This window comes from Vombatus ursinus, unplaced genomic scaffold, assembly GCF_900497805.2.
Source record: "Vombatus ursinus unplaced genomic scaffold, bare-nosed wombat genome assembly UNPS02014830.1, whole genome shotgun sequence".
NCBI lineage: Eukaryota > Metazoa > Chordata > Mammalia > Diprotodontia > Vombatidae > Vombatus > Vombatus ursinus.
In genome coordinates, this window is record NW_020954608.1 from 36525750 (window position 1) to 36545104 (window position 19355).

A 19355-nucleotide genomic window follows, 5' to 3' on the forward strand; every position below is an offset into this window, starting at 1 on the left:
GGAGGGGGAAGGGAGATCCAAACTGAGCATTACAGAAGGCAGAATTGTGTAGAGAATGAGGGACTTGGTGGAATATCCCCAAAAGCACCACAAACTGAAAAGTGGCATGGGGCTCTAATGAAGCCCAAGGAGGCTAAAGGACAAGGTACTTTGTACAGGGTATAGGTGGGTGCCCAGCACTGTTTTTCCCATATATCTCTATATCTCTGTATCTATATCTATATATCCATATGCATATATAAAAATATGCATATGCATATACACATAAGCATATCCATATATACCTATAGATAGACATACACATACAAATACACACATACATATCTAGATAGATAGATAGGTATCCTTTAAACTATCTCCATTTTACAGTGAGGAAAATAATGGTTGGAGATGTAAGGTAACTTTATTAAGGTCAGAGATTAAGTCTTCCTCTCATGTACCTTTATACTTGGCTGTCAGTTCCAGTACTGCTTGCAGTACTACTTTTTTCCCCACCACTCCACCCCCCCCACCCCCTAATCTCCTGGTTCTTGAACCATGAACCACAATCCAGTCCACTTTGTCTTTATTCTTTGATGGGGTATGTCAAATCTTCTCTTCTATGATCCACTCATCCTATCTGAGCAGACCTAATTGCCTCTCTCTAGCCTCCACTTCCATTTTTTGTGGCTTCCAGTTAGGATATATATTCCTTGTGGTCTTGGGACTGTTTTTGCTTTTTTGTTATTTATATTCTCAGCACTTAGCATAGTGTTTGACACATGCTAAATGCTAAATAAATGCTTCTTTGTTCATTCATTTATTCATTTATTTTCCTTAGAACTTTCTGGAATTAAGTATTAGATTTGCTGAGTCCCAAAAAGAGAACAGATCCCTCGAAATTGAGAACAGATACATTGACCAAATTGGCTCAACCTAGAGCAAGTCAGAAAGTATTGACCTGGAGTCAATGAGGAGACTTTGCTACACAATATGATGTTGGTGGTCAAAGTTTTGTGGTCAAATCATGCCAAATCCACAACTGCGCCTCATCCCCTGTGGAAGGGGGATTCCTGCATGGGGATGACGTTCTCTGTGGCCTGGTTGAGCAGCAGGGTTAGTTTGAATTGTATCTTTCTCAGGTGTCTGCCCCCAGAAGTAACAGTAAACACCAGTGAGGAGATAGGAAGAATGAGAATGTGCATAAACACGGAAATCATAATTAGAATGAAAGGCATGAAGGTTGCAATTTCGTGTGAAATCCATGAAGGTTCAGAGGACAAGCCAGTGATTTTATTGGTGTCCTGGGAGGTGCTTAAAGTATGAATTAAATATATGGTTTCTTTTTCAAATTGCCAACCAGTCTTAAGCCATAAATGTATTGATATTTATGCCTTGCAAGTTCAGAAAAACCTTTTGCAATTGGAAAGTAAACTGGATACCCCAGCCAATAAAGTTTAAAGAAGGTCATTTAAAGGATGCTCTAACAGAAATTGAATGCTCTAACAGAATGAAGAGGATGCTCTAACAGAAATTGGAAAGACATGGGAGTGGGCATGTAGGGCATAAATCCGTGAATCTGTACAGGAATGAATCAGGATATTTTGTTAAACAAGTTGAAGAACGTGCCAGTAACAACAATGTGACCCTGTAGTAGGGGTCAGTTATAGAATTCACAGTAGTAACCAGTGACTGCAGCCATATCCGTGGGTGTTTCAGCAACAGACTGTTGCAGGATACACAACACTTCACAAGGTCCTGGTATCTGGAGGACCAAATAGTGGTCCAGCAGTCTAACTAGTGTCTTGGGTGTTCTTTTGTGAGATTACGTTTATCTGTAGGCCAGGGAATTAACATACATTCTTCCTTGATACAACAGCAATCTCTGCTGCAGTTGGCAAGAGGCAGGCTTTTCTAACTCCGGAGAGCTCAAATCCATGCATTGGACTGGTTGGGTTTATATAAATAAAACTTGAAAAATTATCAAGCATCATCAGGATTATAGGTTTTGAGTCCTCAGGAGCATCCTTCTTTACTATCTAGGTCAGAGCATTTCACCTTGCCGTTTTGGGAGAGCAGTTCATCATAGAATTAAGTTTAATTATGTATATAATGTGCTTGTGTGATTCGGGAGGTGGAGGTGGGAACAGGACAGTGTCTGTCAAGCATGGTAGAGTTTTAGGTATTTCATCACTTGGAGTGTTTCCAGGTTTTTGTTTGTTTGTTGTTTGTTTGTTTTTATGATTTGAAGGGCTTGGTTATCCTGAAATGGTCCAGTGACATTAGAGGCCAGGATTCTGTTTCATTGCCAGCTGACCTGTCTTTTAGAAGACTGATGAGTGGAATAGGGTACTATAGGTCGTGAGTTACTATAGTGATAATTGGAGGGATGTGTTTCTATAGTGAATAGCTTTGTTGGGAGCCAGGCTGAAGTCTGCCTTAAGTAAAGCATGAAGATTGTTTTGGGGGGTTGGAGTTAACTAAAAAAAGGGAACGTTTTGTAGCATTGCCATTTTCGGAGGAAAGACCACATTGATATTATACGTAGATGTGAGGAATGTTAGGAATTGCTCTATCCCACTTAGATTTATAAGTGTTTGCTAGTTAATTACTACAAACATCAGTGACATCCTTTTTGAGTAGAAAAGGGAAGAGGAGCTATGCATGAATAAATGAAAATGTGTATTCATGAATAATGGGATAACATGTGAAATGCTTTGTTAATCAGAAGTGCTACATAATCATTTGCTATTATTATTTATTGATCTGAATGTCATGTGAAGTGAACACTTCTAGCACTAATTGGATATGTATCTTATACCCCATGGTTGTGGACAACTTGGATCATTCAGAGTTTGAGAAAATTAACAGTGGATTGCAGGATTGTGGCTCTTAGAGTGGGCAGAGACCTCAGTGGGCTTCAAGGCTAATTCACATTTTACAGATGAGGAAACAGATTAAGTGATTTGCCTAAGGTCACGCAGATAGTAAGCATTAGAGGTGATCATCAGTCCTGCATTGTCCATCTTCAATGCCACCGCTCTTTTCAGTGTGCTACTTTGCCTTGGTTTTGAGGTAAGGGTATTAGACTAAGTGAATTTAGAGGTTGGTCTTTACCTATTTTCATATCTAGATGGTGACAAATTGGTCAGTCAGAATCCACGTGGTGGAATTTAGATGCCGATCTTTTCAAAATACGAGGAGCAGAATCCTTCACATCCACCAGGGAGGTATCAAAGCTTAGGTCAGGGGAAACCACTCGGAACTATAACCTGGTTTAGTCACTTCGCTGTCTAGACATCATAAAGCTCTCCCCTAGTAAAATACGTAAAATGTGTTCTGTCAATGACAGGCATTTGTGAGACTATATTGTTTATAGCTTTTCATTGTAAACTCATTGGGAGGGGAGGGCACAAAGAGCCATGTCTTTTTACTGTAAACTTTATAAAGCACTTTGTACAGTGTAAGTCATATAGTAAGTACTCCTGAAACAACTGCTTATTGATCTTACAGGTGATTGCAATCATGAACAAACAGAAGATTTATAACTTATAGTTTCAAGATGGCACTTAAGAGTTTATAAAATCAGAGTCTCAAGTTTGGAAAGGACCTCAGTGACCATCTGTCTAGTGTAACCTCTCAGAACAAGAATTCCCTCCTTCCAGCATCTCCAGCCTTTAGCTTGGAGAGCCCCTAGCCAAGGCAATCCATTCCACAGTTGTTTGTATGGCCTTCATTATTAGTAAGTTTCTCCTTATATTAACCTTAAATCTATTTCTTGCTAGCTTCCACCTGCTACTTCCTAGATCTTCTTTTGGGGGCCAAGCAGAAAAAGTTTTATTTCTCGTACATGATAGCTATCATGTATTCCCATCAATGGTTTCTTTTCCGGGCCACGAATTCCTAGGCAATTGAACTGCACCTCTGATGACATGTTCTTGAGGATACTTCATTCACCTGGTTGCTATATCTTAGACAGATTCCATATTGTTAATGCCCTTTCTAAAATGTGGTGTTCAGAAGTGATCTCAGTATTCCAAATGTGTTCAGAGGACAAACACTTATGTCTCATAATACAGCCTAAGAGCATATTAGCTTCTGTGGCTGCCATATCATACAGTAACTGCTCCATAATAAAGGCTTAATAAATGCTTGAGGGATTGAATTATTAGCTCATATTGAGTTTGTAGTCTAGATCCCCAAGATCTTTTTCATATGAATGATTGTTTAGACCCCCCCATCTTGTACTTATGAAATTAATTTTCTTAACCTAAATGTAGTTCATATTTGCATCTGTCTATTTAGCTTTATATCTATATAGATTTGTATCTTCTATCATTATATAGATTTATATCTTCTTATATATATTACATTTCATCTTATAAACTTCATTCCAGTGTTCTAGCCTGTGAGATAATTTTGGATCCTGATTGTTAACCCTCCTTGCTTTGTGTCATCTGAAGGTTTGACAAGCATACTTTCCATGGCTCTATAGAAATGATTGATAGAAATATTGAGTAGAAATGGTTGAAGGATAGATCCCTTGGATGCTCCATTAGAGACCTTTTTCCAAGTTGATACTAATCTGTTAATGACTACTCATTGTGTTTGGCCATTGAAACTCTAAATCAACATTACTGTATTACCATCTAGTCCCTATTATTCCATCTCTTCCACAAGGATAGCATGAGACACTTTGCCAAATGCTCTGCTACATTAAAAATAAAGTAAGTTTGTAGTATTTCCCTGAGTTACCAGTGCTAGTAGTTTTCTTATAAAATTGAGTGACATGGTCTTGAAGAAATTGTTAGCTTTTAATGATAACAACTTTGCTTTTCTATATGTTAGCAAACCATCACTCTAATATGTTCTAGAATTTTTCCTCGAAGCAAAGTTAAGCTCCTTGGCCTATAGTTCATAGACTTCAGTTTTTCTCTTCTTTTGAAAATCAGCATGATGTCTGCTTCTTTATTCCTATAGTGCCATCCTTTTTGTCTCTGATCTTTCAAGCATTGTGTATATCAACTTAGCATTCACATCTGCCAATTCTTTCAGTATCCAGGAAGGTAATTTATTTGGACCATAACTAGAAACCAGCTCAAATACTTTGGCCACATAAGGAGAAGACAAGGACTCATTGGAAAATGAGTCCCAACTTTCACGTTGGGAAAGATTGAAGGCAAAAGGAATAGGGGACAACAGAGGATGAGATGTATAGGTAATGTCTTGGATCTAAAGTACATGAGGTTGGACAGATTTGGGGAAATAAATAGTGGAAGATAGAAGTACCTGGTGTACTGTGGTCCATGGGATCACAAAGTCAGAGATGACTGAATAAATGAACAACAACAAAAACCAGAAATCATCGAGTGCACTTTAGGTTCATGATTCAGTGACAACTTGAAAGGAGGTCTGTAGGGAAGTGCCTCAGATATTTGACTCGGCTCTACAACTGTGATGCGATGATATTTACTATATTTGTCAATGACTAACAGGTCTTTCCGATTTGGAGGTGACACAAAACCCATGACTCATAGCTAACACATTGGATCACAGAGTCTGGATTCAGAAATATCTGGACAAGCCAGAATTTCTCAGCTCTTTTTACTAAATGTCATACCCAAGGCAAGTCACATAACCATTTATGAGAAATTCAGAGAAGGTGCCAAAAGTCAATACAGTTTCTCCCTTCCCATTCTGTTATCACTGAAAGTAAATAAGGCTGCTTAGATAATATAATAGAAAGTACCTTGGATTATAAATAAGTGATGCAGTTTACATGTTTTTCTGAAGTTAATGAAGACAACACCGATTATGTTTCTTTTAGCAAGTTGTAAAATGACAATAACCATACTTGTACTACCGGCCTTATAGCTAAGTAAGGAAAGCACTTTGTAAACAATAAAGGCATCAAGATAAGGACTGGGCCTGTGATTTCAATGATGTAGGGAAAGTCCCTATAACAATTTAGAATGACATCTCCGCAGAGTTGCCTAGAACACAGAGAATTTATGACTTGTCCAGGGTCACCTGGCCCATATATATCAAAGGCCGGCCTCGAACCCACGTCTTCCTTACTTCACAGCCTGCCCTATATCCACTACCCCATATTACCTCTCTCGGTCTCATTATTAACTTCTTTTTAGCGGCTGAACTGGTAATAAATGCTTTTAGGTGCCTTCAACTTTATACGTAAATAGAAAAAGCAAGCTCTTCATCAAACCTTAAAATACTAAAAAATGTGAGCAACTTTCATGATTATTTTTTTAATTAATTTATTTTGATTTATCAACAATCACTTCCATATGCTTTTCAGTTTAAAATTTTTCTCCCCCCCCTCCCCACCACCCTCCCCAAGATGGCACACAATCTGATATAGGCTATACGTATACATTCCTATGAAACATGTTTTCACATTAGCGATGTTGTAGGTAAGAATTGGAACCACCAGAAAGAGGAAACAAAACTCAACAGAAGAAAAAAAATTAGCAAATAGAATGCTTCGATCTGCATTCAAACTCCATAGTTCTTTCTTTGGACGAGGCTTTTGGAGATGTCTTAGATCCTTGTATTACCGGGAAGGGTTAAGTTTATCAATATTAGTCATCGCATAACGTGGCTTTTGTTGTGTACAACGTTTTCCTGGTTCTGCTCACTTCACTCAGCATCAGACCATACAAGTCTTTCCAGGTTTTTCTGAAGTCTGCCTGTTCGTCATCTCTTACAGCACAATAGTGTTCCATTACATTCATATACCACAACTTGTTTAGCCATTCCCCAACTGATGGGCATCCTCTCAATTTCCAATTCTTTACCACCACAAAAAGAGCTGCTATAAATATTTTTGAACATGTGGGTCCTTCAGCTTTCATGATTATTAATATTATTCTTACCTCATCCTTCTGCTTTCTTCAGATTTGTAGACATTCATAAAGGGGAACCTGGACCAAATGAGATAAAAAGCAGGATTTTGAAATGCAGGTCAGTGGGTATTAAGAAAATTCCCTTAGGCGTACATTAACTTTAATTATAATCCTAAACTTTAACAGACTAATTTCATTTCTGTTATGTTTTTATTTGTAGAAGTAGCCTCATAAAATTGAAATACACATGTATTTTATGAAGTATTCTTGCAGTCAGTCCCTTAATTTATAAGAAAAAACAGAAGTGAAAGGAAAAACAAATAATAATTCATGCTACCTACATCAGTAATGGTGCCAGGACATAAAAATGATCGAATCAGATTAGACACATTACAAAGAGGGAAGATGTACTTTCCAAATGAATTTAAATTTACTGCATACCACGAATATGTTTTGTAAGAGTATAGAAAAAGGTTTTTTAGTTACTGTGCAATTTTGAGATTATTTGTGTTTATGTTGAACTACCTACCTAGCCTTTATGTTTCACGTCAGGAAATTCAAACAATCATTGAATTTAGAGGTGCCATTAAGGAAATGGTGAACTAGGGTTAAAGAGTATCTGGCTCATTTGAGCCATGTGGTGAACTGGCATATGGTCCATAAAGAACATTGGTATATTTTAGCAGTGAAGTAACATTTTGCTGATCAGTAGGATAAATTATACTTTACTTCTCAACCTCTAAAGGAAAAATTGATTTCATCAGAGCCTCTGGAGTTCTCTTCTGGCTTAAGCTGGACCTGAAGGTCCAATTTGGTACCAACTGGCACCTGGTCAACCAAGTTAAGTCATTCAGATCTTAAGATGGGATGATTAGATATACTGTAGGGAGAGACCATCATTCTCATAGAATCTGAGTCGCTCAGTGCTGCCTTAGAATGGCTCCCATGCTTCTAAAGAAACCCGGGAACTGATCTGAACTAACAATTGTTAGGATGAAGGGTGAGTGTCCAAGGCACTGTACTGTGACCTGGTCAGCTATACTGTTACGCTTGTCTTGATCTGAGCCTAACTAGCCGTATGGGGTTAGAGAAGTAAGATGTTGTTCACTCCTAGAATTGGCTTAATGTCAAATGGTCATTTTGGGGCATATGTTAAGATACAGAAACTGAATTTTTAGCATAAATTTTAAGGGAATGAACCCACGTATGACTGCAAGGCAGAATCCATGCATTGATGACATTCAGAGAGTCTGGAATCTATGCAGCCAGAAGTCAGGACTGTATGTCCTCCTTCCCTTACTTTCATTACCATAAAAGTGAACTAAGGTGTTCGGTGAATAAGAGTGCACAGGATATTGGAATGTAACTCGGGCAGTTACATCATATTTTCTAGAGTTACCTAAAACAAAAATGAAGATTTTTTTCTTTTAATAAACTAATAATGCAAGACATCACATGCCTGTTAAACCAGCCTGTTTGGGCAGGCAACTAGTTGATGAATGCATTAAATGCATTCAATATAACTAATTAAATACTTTTGTATGACATGTATTATGCCCATTTTTATTAGTAGTAATTACCTTTCTCATTTCTCCCTTTTTTCATTCCCACCTCTTTCGGATTCTGCCATCACCTCTGCTAAGAGGGTTAGTATGATTGTTCCCTTTTATCATTTTTCTACATAAAGCATTTTCTTTTGATGAAAGTTTCCTTTGATTCTCCTGTATTTTTTCTTCCTTCTGTTGACTCTATAGTTTCCAGTATGTCATACAGAGGTCTGAGGAAAGCATGTTCTTTAGAGCAAGAAACAACAAAATATACGCTTGTACTTATAACTGTTGGGGAGTGCTAGAGCAAGGCAAGAGGATGAAATAATTTCATTTTTCAGTTCTGACGATCAGGACAACTTTTCATCATTTTGTTTTCTCATTCCTTTGCATCTGCTTTTGCTGAACATATGCAAATTTGGAGCTCCCTTTGGTTTCCAAGAAAGTAAAGAATAAAGTTAGAAGCTGAAATTAAATTAACAGCTTTTATTCATCCTAGATTGATGTTGAACTGAGTTACAAGCAGGAGAAGATTGTGGAATAATTAAAAAAAGCATTGAACCAAGGAGTCAGGAGACCCAGCTTCTTGTCCCAATGCTATCATTAACTTGCTGTGGGATCATGGGCAAGCCCCTTGACCCATCTGACCTACCTTTCTCTCATCAGTAAGTAGGAGGGGATTGAACTAGATGGTATCTAAGATCCCTTTCAGCTCTAAATTTCATGACTCTGAATGGATGTGATAACCCTTGTCTATTTTCCCCTTGAAGTTACTTCTTAATTATTTCTGCCTCTCACATGTTTCTGCTCTCACTAAGGCAGCTCTCTTGAATGTTATAGTCTCATATGTACTCAGAAAACTGATTTCTGTCATTCGAACTGTCCCTGGAGAAAAACTATAAACTCTCTGAAGGCAGGGAGCCCTCTTTTATTTGTATCTTTGTATCCCCAAGACCTAGTGAAGGGCCTGCCGCATAATTGCAGCCTAACAGATGCCTGAATAGGATACAGAGGCTGTCTTTTTTTTTTTTTTTGCTCTAATATTACTTGAATTACTTCCTGAATAAAACTAGACTCTGAATTCTATTCTCATCCTGAGTTGTTTGTGTGTCAGCAGTTGAATGATACCATGGTGCTTTGATTGCAGTTGGAAGGGCAATTAGAGCTTTTTTGGAAGTTGAAAATATCAGCTGATCTGAGGACATAGCCCCCTCCCCTCCCGTGTCGAAGAATAGAATTATTTTAAGGTCTAAAAATGTACCATAGCAATTAGCAACATCATTTATATAGCTCATGCATCAGAAAATATTCTTAGATCTTTTATTATTTTTATCCCATTAAGAGGGAAGTGGCCCATCACTTCAGGAAGGGGCTTACTTTACTTCCTGAAGGTAATTTGGCCTTCATTAATCTGACCTTTAAATGAGCATTTACATAAACGAAATCGACCTTTTCCTCAATTATTATTTATTGAGTGACTCATGGGTATGTAGCTTAAAGGGCTTGGGTTTAGGGCTAGAGGAAGGTGGCCTTAACATATATGGAGTGACCGTAATGAAATCCTTTTTTGTGTGAAGATTAAATGTGACACAGATAAATAAATAGAGATAATAAAGCTCTAATTGGTTGATTCAGTGATAAGATTAGAAAAAAAAAATCAAGTGGAGAGTAGGATGTAAACCCATTCTTGGTTGCCCAGAAAGGTTGCCTTTAATGTAAAATCCTTTGATCATAGTACATCTTACTTGTAGAAAAGTACAAATTTGGATGTATAGATCAATCAAACAACTGGACATAGGTGGTTAATGAATACATCGAGCAGTTGCAAAGCAAGCAGTGTTTACCTTATTCTTTTAAATCCCTTTAGCAGTGTCTTCCTGAGGATAAGAAGATAAACACTATAAAGAGAAAAGACACTGAAGAGTTTGCCTTACTGACCACCTTTGGGATTTGCAGTGTAGCAAGAGTCACTTCTCCATTTGGGTTTCATTAATTTAGAGCTGTTATTTGGGCAGTTGCTTCACTTACCGGCATTTTTTGATTCATTACTTGATATTGCTTTTTTGCCAACTGAGTTAGATATTGGACTGGAATGATTTTTAATCAGTACCCTTTGTTGAAAAATATACTCTAGAAAACCTGTTCTTTTGCTTAAACTTACATGCCCATCAAATTATGGCAGACTTGAGCAAAGAAAGTCAGGGTTGAAAGATAATTATAATAATTTTGTGCCTTTGAGAACAAATTGAAAGTTCAAGGTAACTAATAATAATGGTAATGTATATATGTACATATGAGGACCTGACTCATATTTCAGAGTGATTTTATCTATTTCCGTAGCTTTATTTAACTCTAGGTTAAGAGCACACACTCTGCTAAGTGATGTATTTAAAGCCTTTCACAATCTGTCTCGAGCCTATATTTCCAGACTGATTATACATTACTCCCCCACATGTACTCTGCACTCAGCTTAACTGGCATACTTGCTGTTCCATACATGCTTTACCCGTCTCCCACTTTGGTACCTTCGAATAGGTCCTTACCCCCATGGAATTCCTTCCTTCCTTACCTCTGCCTGTGGGAACCCCTGGCTGCTTACATGGATCAGGTCTAGTTGCTACTACCTCCTTCAAGAGGCCTTGTTATAGTCCTCTCCTCCCATCTCCAGTCACCATGCATTTATTTTGCATAAGTCTTATATGTATTAGTCTGTGAAAATGTTCTAGAGGTCCCTGTTCCTACAGAGCAAAGGCTGATTTAGTTCTGGCGTGCTTTATCAATTCTTGTTGATTGACTGATTGATGTATTCAGTCCTCAAACCATTTATTTTGTAATGAATCAAAGGTAGGAAACAAGTGGATGGAAATGTCTATACGAATATTTGGAAGTAAGAATAGCACTTTTTAATAGGTTATCAAGTTATTATTGTTAGACATATCCTTCATATAGTTATCTGGTTTGGGGGAGGGGGTATCATTTAATTCAGGATATAGTAGAGTGAGTATAATCGTAAGCATGTTATAATGGACTTTCACCGTATCATTTTCATTTCATTGGAGAAACTGAAACGCAAAATGATTAAGTGGTTTGAGTCAGTGACTCAGTCACCTAGCTATTTATAGAATTCTTATCTTCGGATCTGTGGTCCAAGACTCACTGGGATTTCCTCTAAGTATTCTGTATGGGCATTCTGGAAGATGATTATTGATTCATTCTTTGAAAAAAAAAATCTACTAAATACTCAACTTGTTTTACCAGTAATCTGCTTGGCATAGATTTCCCCTTAATTACTGAACTTTCCCAACTGTTACCCTCATTTCATAACTAAGCAAAATTACCATTGTGAAACAGGATGAGGTAGTTAAGAATCCTGTAAGAAGTCTTTGTTACACAAACCTGCTTTTGTGTATCAGTGAAACTGCAGACCACAAATCAAGAATTTATTAAGTGACTTGAGTTATTGTGATAAGTTAGCAGTTCTCTTGAGATATTGTCTTTTCTGTGTTAGGATTGGCTTTGTTAATTTTTATTATTTAATTTCAACTTTAAATCTTAACTTTCTTTGTTGGAATAGAGGAGAATAATAGCAGAAAGTCAGCTAGGTATAATAATCAAGTTTTCCCGCAGTTGATATTCTGTTGTCATTCTATGCACATACCTGCAAGCTTCTATTTGAGGGCCTCAGGGAGAGAATTGAACAGGTTTTATTGGGTAGGATTTGTCAAAAAAAATTTTTTTATTATGGTGTCTTTCCTAGATTAACTGGGAAAGAGTACTGAGATTCTGGAATTATGTCTTTTGTTTGCATTGAAGAGACAAGGAGATCTAATTCTTCTCTCCTCCTCTTTTTGGTCATCCCATTAAACCCCACTAATCTCATTTTTTAATTAATGTAAATAATTTTCAGTTTCCAGGAGTGAGCTATAGAGTTCATATATGTTGTTAGTTGGTCATTTCTCTGAGTGTTGCTTTAAAAAGCCTAAACTAACTACACTACCGTAGAACTCTTTCATGTGCATTTTTGCAGCATGGTTCCTACAGAGCAGAATCTGAAATTTCGAGTTTCTTTATATAAGTTAGTTCTGATGCCACAGGGGTGCCACATCACTGGAGGAGAGTCTTTAGCTTGGAGAAGAGAAGATTTTCAGGGTGGTGTACACAATAGTTATCTTTTAGTTATTTGAAGGACTGGATAAGAGGTCTCAGAAGGAAAAAATAGTAGCAATTGGTGAAAATTAAAGAAGGCATTGTTCCTCATTATGAGAAAAAGCTTCTTAACAGTTAGAGATGTTCAAAAGTGGAATGGGCTGCAACAAAATGGTGCGTTCGCCATCACTGGAAGTCTGCAGACAGTGCTTAGTTGATGATTTATTTGGAATGTTTCAATCCTGATCTGTTAGACTCTAACCTATAATCTTGTGATTTCTGATAGCCCTTCTAACTCTAAGATCCTGCCATTCAGTGATGATATTTCCTATGGCATATTTTGCCAATATAAAAATGAAAGGATGCTACAAACTATGCCACAAATAACAAATGAAATAGTAGCTGTAACTATATAAACTGAGATTGAAGGTTGTAAATGATCTTATTGATTCTCCATAGGGTTTCCCAAAAGGAAAAAGAGGAAGAGATGATGGGTTCATAATTTCTTTGCCTACCCCATTGGAATTATGACATTATTCAGTGTAGATAAATGCCAAAAACATTTTTAAAATATGAGGATCTGTTTAAAGTGTTATCCATGTATCATGCCAAGCAAGTCAATTATTTCCCCACAGCTTTGTCTAGACGAAATTTAGAGCAGCTGGTTATCAGGACAAATACGTTACCATTGAACTCTATGTATTATAAATGATAAGATTTTCATGTCAGTGTTTCTAATGTAGATGAATGGTGAACTTGATCAGTGGAATCATTCCCAATGAAAACAGGAATTATCTGCTAAATTAAGCCTAGTAACTTTTTTTTTTGACACTGTGAAGGATTTGTATTGCCGAGTCCTTTGAGGAACCCTGTCCTTTAGATACTGTTATTTTTTATAACTTCATTTCTCTTACTGGTGAGGAATGTTTAGATTTGTGTAATGAATGGCACTGCCTCTTTCCCCTGCAGGCTTGCAAGCTCCTGTTCCAGAGTACATTGTGGATGTAGAGTCTATGGACATCTTCCCAGTTGGCTGGTGTGAAGCAAATGCTTATCCCTTAACTCCACCACATAAAACAGTTTGTAAGTATAGTCAGTACGCCTAGTTATGTGGTACAAGCTTATCCCAATTTTGAAGTAATTATCATACTGTGAATTACCATCAGTTGATTTCCTAAAGAGCTAAAGAATTTCCATTTTTTTCATTCATTCCTATAACATCAAGCAGTAATTATTTCACAGGTTGGAAATGGTGGGGTGGGGGAAAAAGGAAGAGATTGCATTTATCAGCACCTACTATGAGCCAGGCACTGCCAAGTGCTTTACAAATATTAAAAAATTACATAGACACCAGAAGTTCTTACTCCGTATTTACTGTCACTAGTCTCTCTGTCCACTTTGTAGATTTGGAAGGTTCTAAATGAAATCTGTGTCTTTACTTCATATTTTTACATTGTTGCTGTTGGGAAGGGGAGAATTTTTCTCGCAAGGTTTTCTCTAAAAGATTAATAATTACTTCCAATGATTTACCGTCTTATTGTAAACAGTTGGTTAGTCAAAATGCTTGACACTGAATCATCAATAAGATTTGTCATTCTTGGACATGGTGAGACTGGTTTGTTTCAACATATTAAACTATGTCAAAATTAAGACAATTTAATACTGCTTTTTTGTTCCTGGCCTTTGTGTTCCATAAGAGCACATACATTGCAGAGTATCGTGTTTAATTTCTTAAAGAATGCCACAAGAAATCTTAAAGAGACTTACTACAAAAGTGAAATACATGAGAAATACTATTTTCATCATTTCATGGATGCTTGATTTTGGCTAAGGATTCATTCTGAGCTGGCATGTTAGAATTGCCTAAAAAAAAAATCTAAAGAAAATATATATTTTTTTGTCATTCCCGGGATGTTTTCCGTGCCTTTCAGAGGTCATAGAATTAACATTATTCAAGCGTGGAAGGGGACCTTGGAGATGTAGTTCAGTTTCCCCTTTTGACTCAATGAAGAAATGGTGGCCCAGAGAGGTTGAATAGCTTACTGAAATCACATAGCTAGTAAATGACAGCCAGGCCTAGGAACCAGGTCTTCTCTGACTCCTGGTTCAATAGTCTTTCTCTTCTGTCATGCACCTTCATATTCTATACAAATTAGTCAGGAACTTCCTGGAAAAAAAAAAAGTTCACATTGATGACACTTGGCCATTTCAGAAGTACAAAGAGGCATCTGGCTATTGAAGTGGATAGAGAAGTAGGTCTGAAGTTCAAGTCCAGCCTCAGACAATTCTTAGCTGAGTGAAGTCACTTAACCTCTATCATCCTCAGTTTCCTCAATTATAAAATGGGAATAATAACAACACCTATTTCCCAGCACTGTTACGAGGGTCAGATGAGATAATACTGGTGAGCATTTAACACAGTTCCTGGTATATTTGTTGTTCAGTCATTTCAGTTGTGTCTGACTCTTCATGACCCCATTTGGAGTTTTCTTGGCAGAGATACTGGAGTGGTTTGCAATTTCCTTTGCCAGCTCATTTTACAGATAAGGAACTGAGGCAAACAGGGTTAAGTGACTTGCCCAGGGTCACACAGCTAAGAAATATCTAAACTAAGTTGGGAAGATGAGTCTTTCTGGCTCCAGACCTGGCTTTCCTTCCACTGTGCCACCTAGCTGCCTTTGGTATATAGTAGTATATAATAGGTATATAGTAGGCACTTAATAATTTTAAGAACATTTATTATATAATAAGCACTTAATAAATGTTCATCTCTTCTTCCCTCCCTTCCTCCTTTCCTTCTCCACAACCATAGTAGCAGTTTGTATGCACAGTAAAGATGACTTTCATTTATTTATTGTGTTTCCTGTATTTTCAAATATATTAAACTTGCACAGGTATCTGCCACATATGTATGTTAACTTTAAAAATCTTTCATGAGCAAAAGATCATTGCATTATAGATAGAACATGTATACAGTATTGCTGTAAAGGGGCCCAAGAATTATTGTCACCGTCGTCATTGTGAGTGTGAGAGTGTGTGTGTGTGTGTGTGTATTTTTTCCCCATGTACTGAGCTTCTAATACCAAGGGGAAGTCTGGCAATGAGGGAAAGTTTGAGCATGGTAGAGATATGAATAGTATGTCAACATTTAGGAAAGGGTAATAGGGAAGAAATTGGATTTAGACCATTACTTTACATAAGATAAGCTCCAAATGCATATTTGACCTAGTTATAAAGGTTATATTATAAACATATTAGAGAAACATGGAAAAATTACCTATTAGATACATGAATAGAGTAAAAGTTTATGACTAGTAAGGAAATAAAAAAGATGTTCCAGAGGTCCAGGTTCTGGATTTGCTGCATTGGTTCTCCTTATCAGAGGTCCTCAATTCAACCTTTTTCTAGCCAGAAATTGATTGTGGGTCCAATTCTACTACTTCTATTACTACTACTAATAGGTTGCATTTCTATAGCACTTTACATATCTAATTCAAACCTCATGACAACCCAGTGAAATAAATGCTATTACTCCCATTTTACAGAGGAAAAAAACTAAGGCTAAGAAAGATGAAGTGACGTGTCCAGACTCACACAGATTTTTATTGTCTGAGATGGGATTTGAACTCAGATCTTTCTTGAGTCCACGTTTAATGTTATCACCCACTCTATCATTTGGCTTCCTCAAATACTACTAATTTGTACAACCTTGACAAAATTACCTACCTCCTCTGGGCCTACTCTCTCTGATAAAAACTGAAAAGTAGAAATAGTGCATGGAGTCAAATAGCTCACATTTTAATGGAGGAGACAATACAGACAGGATTGTTCCTATAGATGAATGGAAATCTCAGGTGGTCTTTAGGGCACAGTTACAAGCCGGATGATAAATGTCAAATGGTGGCCAATACTTCTTTTTCTCTCAGGCTTTCTATATCAGAAGTTCAGAACACCTTAGCTACGCATTATTATCAAAACCTTCCCAAATGTTGCTACACTCAGAGACTGAATGCTGAAGTCCTTTTTTAAAGAGGTGGCTTCTTGTCTCCAAGCGTGCCATAATTTCACTATCCTTCCCAGGGCTGATTCTTAGGTATGTGAATATGTTACTGAAAGTTGTCAGGGAATCTTCTTTTTTAGAGGTTCTTATAAATAGAAATAGACCCAATTCAATGAATGCTTGTCGGCTATCTACTATGTGCACTAAGCATCTAAAGAAAAATCTGCTACTACTGTTGGCTCACTGAGATTTAACTAAGGTGCCCTCTAATGGGGTTAAATATATATGTTATCAGACAAATGTAGTTACTGAAAATGAGATGTCTGCTCAAGGGGCTATGAGAAATTTAGCTGCAGGGAAGATCCCTTGGAAAAGAGAGGGCCTGGCAAAGGCATCATTGAGAATTTGGCAGCTGACTTGGGTCTTGAAAGAAGGTAAGAATTCATTGGCTGGGGATCAGTGTTAGAAAATGGTGTGTGTGGGTGGGGGAGGTAAATGGGAAACAGCATGGATTTGGAGATAACAGAGGAATGAGAATAAAGGCTACAGAGAGGAGTTCCTCTCTGTTGTATGCTGCAACATAGAGTATGTAAAGGGAAATAGTGTGAGCTAGGTCTGGTCAGATTATTTGGTGCTTGTATATAGAGGCTTTTGTAACAAGATAAGGGATTGATTCTTTCTTCCCTGGGCATTGGGAAACACTGGGGGTAGTTAGAGGTGTGCTGGGATCACATTGGTACAGTAGAAAGATTATGTGAGCCACAATGTGAAAAGAGGTAGCCTGGTTGCAGAAGATCAGTTAGGAAGCATTTATAATTAGTACTGCAGGTGAGAGATAATGAGGGCTTGAAACAGAGCGATTGCAGTGAATGGTTAATGGTTAAGGGCAGTTAAGCATGGAGGCTAAAGAAGTGCGGAGTGAGTATGAAGGGGCTTTTGAATTTTCTTCCATTCCCATCTGAGAAACTCCACCCTCACCCCTTGCAGCCCCACCACCTTGCTAGAGTTTTAAGATGAGAAGAATCAGTTCATTCCCAACAGCTGGTGTTTTTGCCAGAGTGATGGAGATTTCTCACATCACTTCTAAAGCTTTGCCTTTATAGACAGTCTCAGATTTCACCAGTACCAGCTCTGTCAATGACTTGATCCACATTTTAATTTCTCACTAAATTTGGTGGGTTTAGATGATTTTCCTCTGTGAGAGTAAAAGACCTTTGAGTTTTTCTGAGTGAAGAGGCTCCATAAATAAAAGTTGAATGTGATAGTAGCATTCCCACATCATTGCAACCTTCCATGTCTAGTGTTGCGTTCCCTAATATTATTAACGGGCATTGATTGTTGTAAGTTATTCTAGGTCACTCATTGAATTGAGAGTTTCACAAAAATTATGGTAATTTTTGGTAATGGACACTGAACAGTAAGTATCAAAATGAGTGAAATTTCATCGATTATTTTAATCATCTCCAGATCCTGCCTTGTTACTACCAATTTCATTTCTTACAAATAAATTAACATTTAGGGTAATAGGATCATAAGATCACAGATACAGCTCTGGAAGGAACCTCTGAGGTTTTCTAGGCCAACACTCATTTGAAAGCTGAAGAACCTGATGACTAGATTCCTTAGTGATAAGTATCAGAGGCAGGATTTGAATCCAGGTTTTTTAATTCCAGAACCAGTCCTCTTTCCCTTGAATGACACTGCCTCTCACATTATAGTATGTTGAATAGAAGGCTGGCGATCCAGAGATATGAAGAAAGGGATTCAACTCTGGCCTTCAACATGTACTGCCTTTGTGACCCTGTATAAATCACTTAACCTCTCTAAAGCTAGAGAGTTTCTAATTGCAAAGAAGGTGTAAGGCTGTATTGAAAGATGGAGTTGACACATCAAGAACTCCTTATATCACTGACTTCAGAGGTCTAGACCACAAAAAAAAGGTTTATAATTAATAATCCAAAGTAGATTACACTTTTCTCCAATTTTCACAGCTTTTGATGTGTTGGAATTAATTCCTACTTATTTAGGGGGAGATGTAGTTAGTTTATGCCAAAATTAATAAGTGCCAGGAAGTGATGGTCTAATTTTATTAAGGTGAAGAATAGACAGTAATAAATCTAACTGAAATGGGTTGTTTGCAGGAAAAAATCCTCAAATAAGAAAAAAATCCATCTGTTTATGTTAATTTTTGACAGCCAAATTTACAGTATATCAGTCAGTCTCTTTTAAAGAGAAAAATATGTTTTAGTTAAAAATCATACCTAATACAGAGTATTGTAGCAATGGTATTCAAAGTTTTTGTAGGAAACGTAATCATGCTTGCAATAAAGTGTGTTTCTGCATGGTACAATATGAGTGAGTGAGTGAGTTTTTCCACTGACTTTTAAAAGAACATTCAAAATGTAGCACACTATGCAGTGATAACATTAAATGTATTCTGTCATATTTAGAACATGTTTCTGATGAGTTAATAACTTATTTTATATGAGAAAAAATTAATGTATGATTATAGCCATTCCCTTTTAAAAATGCTAACTATTTAAGGACATTATATTTTTATAACAGACACTTTCTTAAGACACAGTTGCTCAAATGTCAGAATAACGGAGGTTTTTTTTTTCTTTTTGCCTGCTTCTAGTACAAAAGAAGAGAAAGATTGCGGTCGTGCAGCCAGAAAAACAGTAAGTACCCCCCACCCCACCCCACAAAACTACACTATCGATATTTCTTCCTATGATGGATGTTTTAAGAAGCAATTGAACTGAAGTTGCTAGAGAGCTAGTAAAATGACCAGTCTAGTACCACATCTTTTCCTTCATT

The 19355-nt window shown here is 37.2% G+C and overlaps 1 protein-coding gene across 2 annotated transcripts in view; it reads left to right on the forward strand.

The window, feature by feature from the left end:
- Positions 1-19355, forward strand: part of SFMBT2 (Scm like with four mbt domains 2) — a 300526-nt gene that overhangs the window by 219140 nt on the left and 62031 nt on the right. For both annotated transcript variants that reach the window (XM_027838774.1, XM_027838773.1), the window contains exons 12-13: positions 13505-13618; positions 19174-19216. In XM_027838774.1, coding sequence (XP_027694575.1) covers positions 13505-13618; positions 19174-19216 — 157 coding nt within the window. The remainder of the gene's footprint in view (positions 1-13504; positions 13619-19173; positions 19217-19355) is intronic.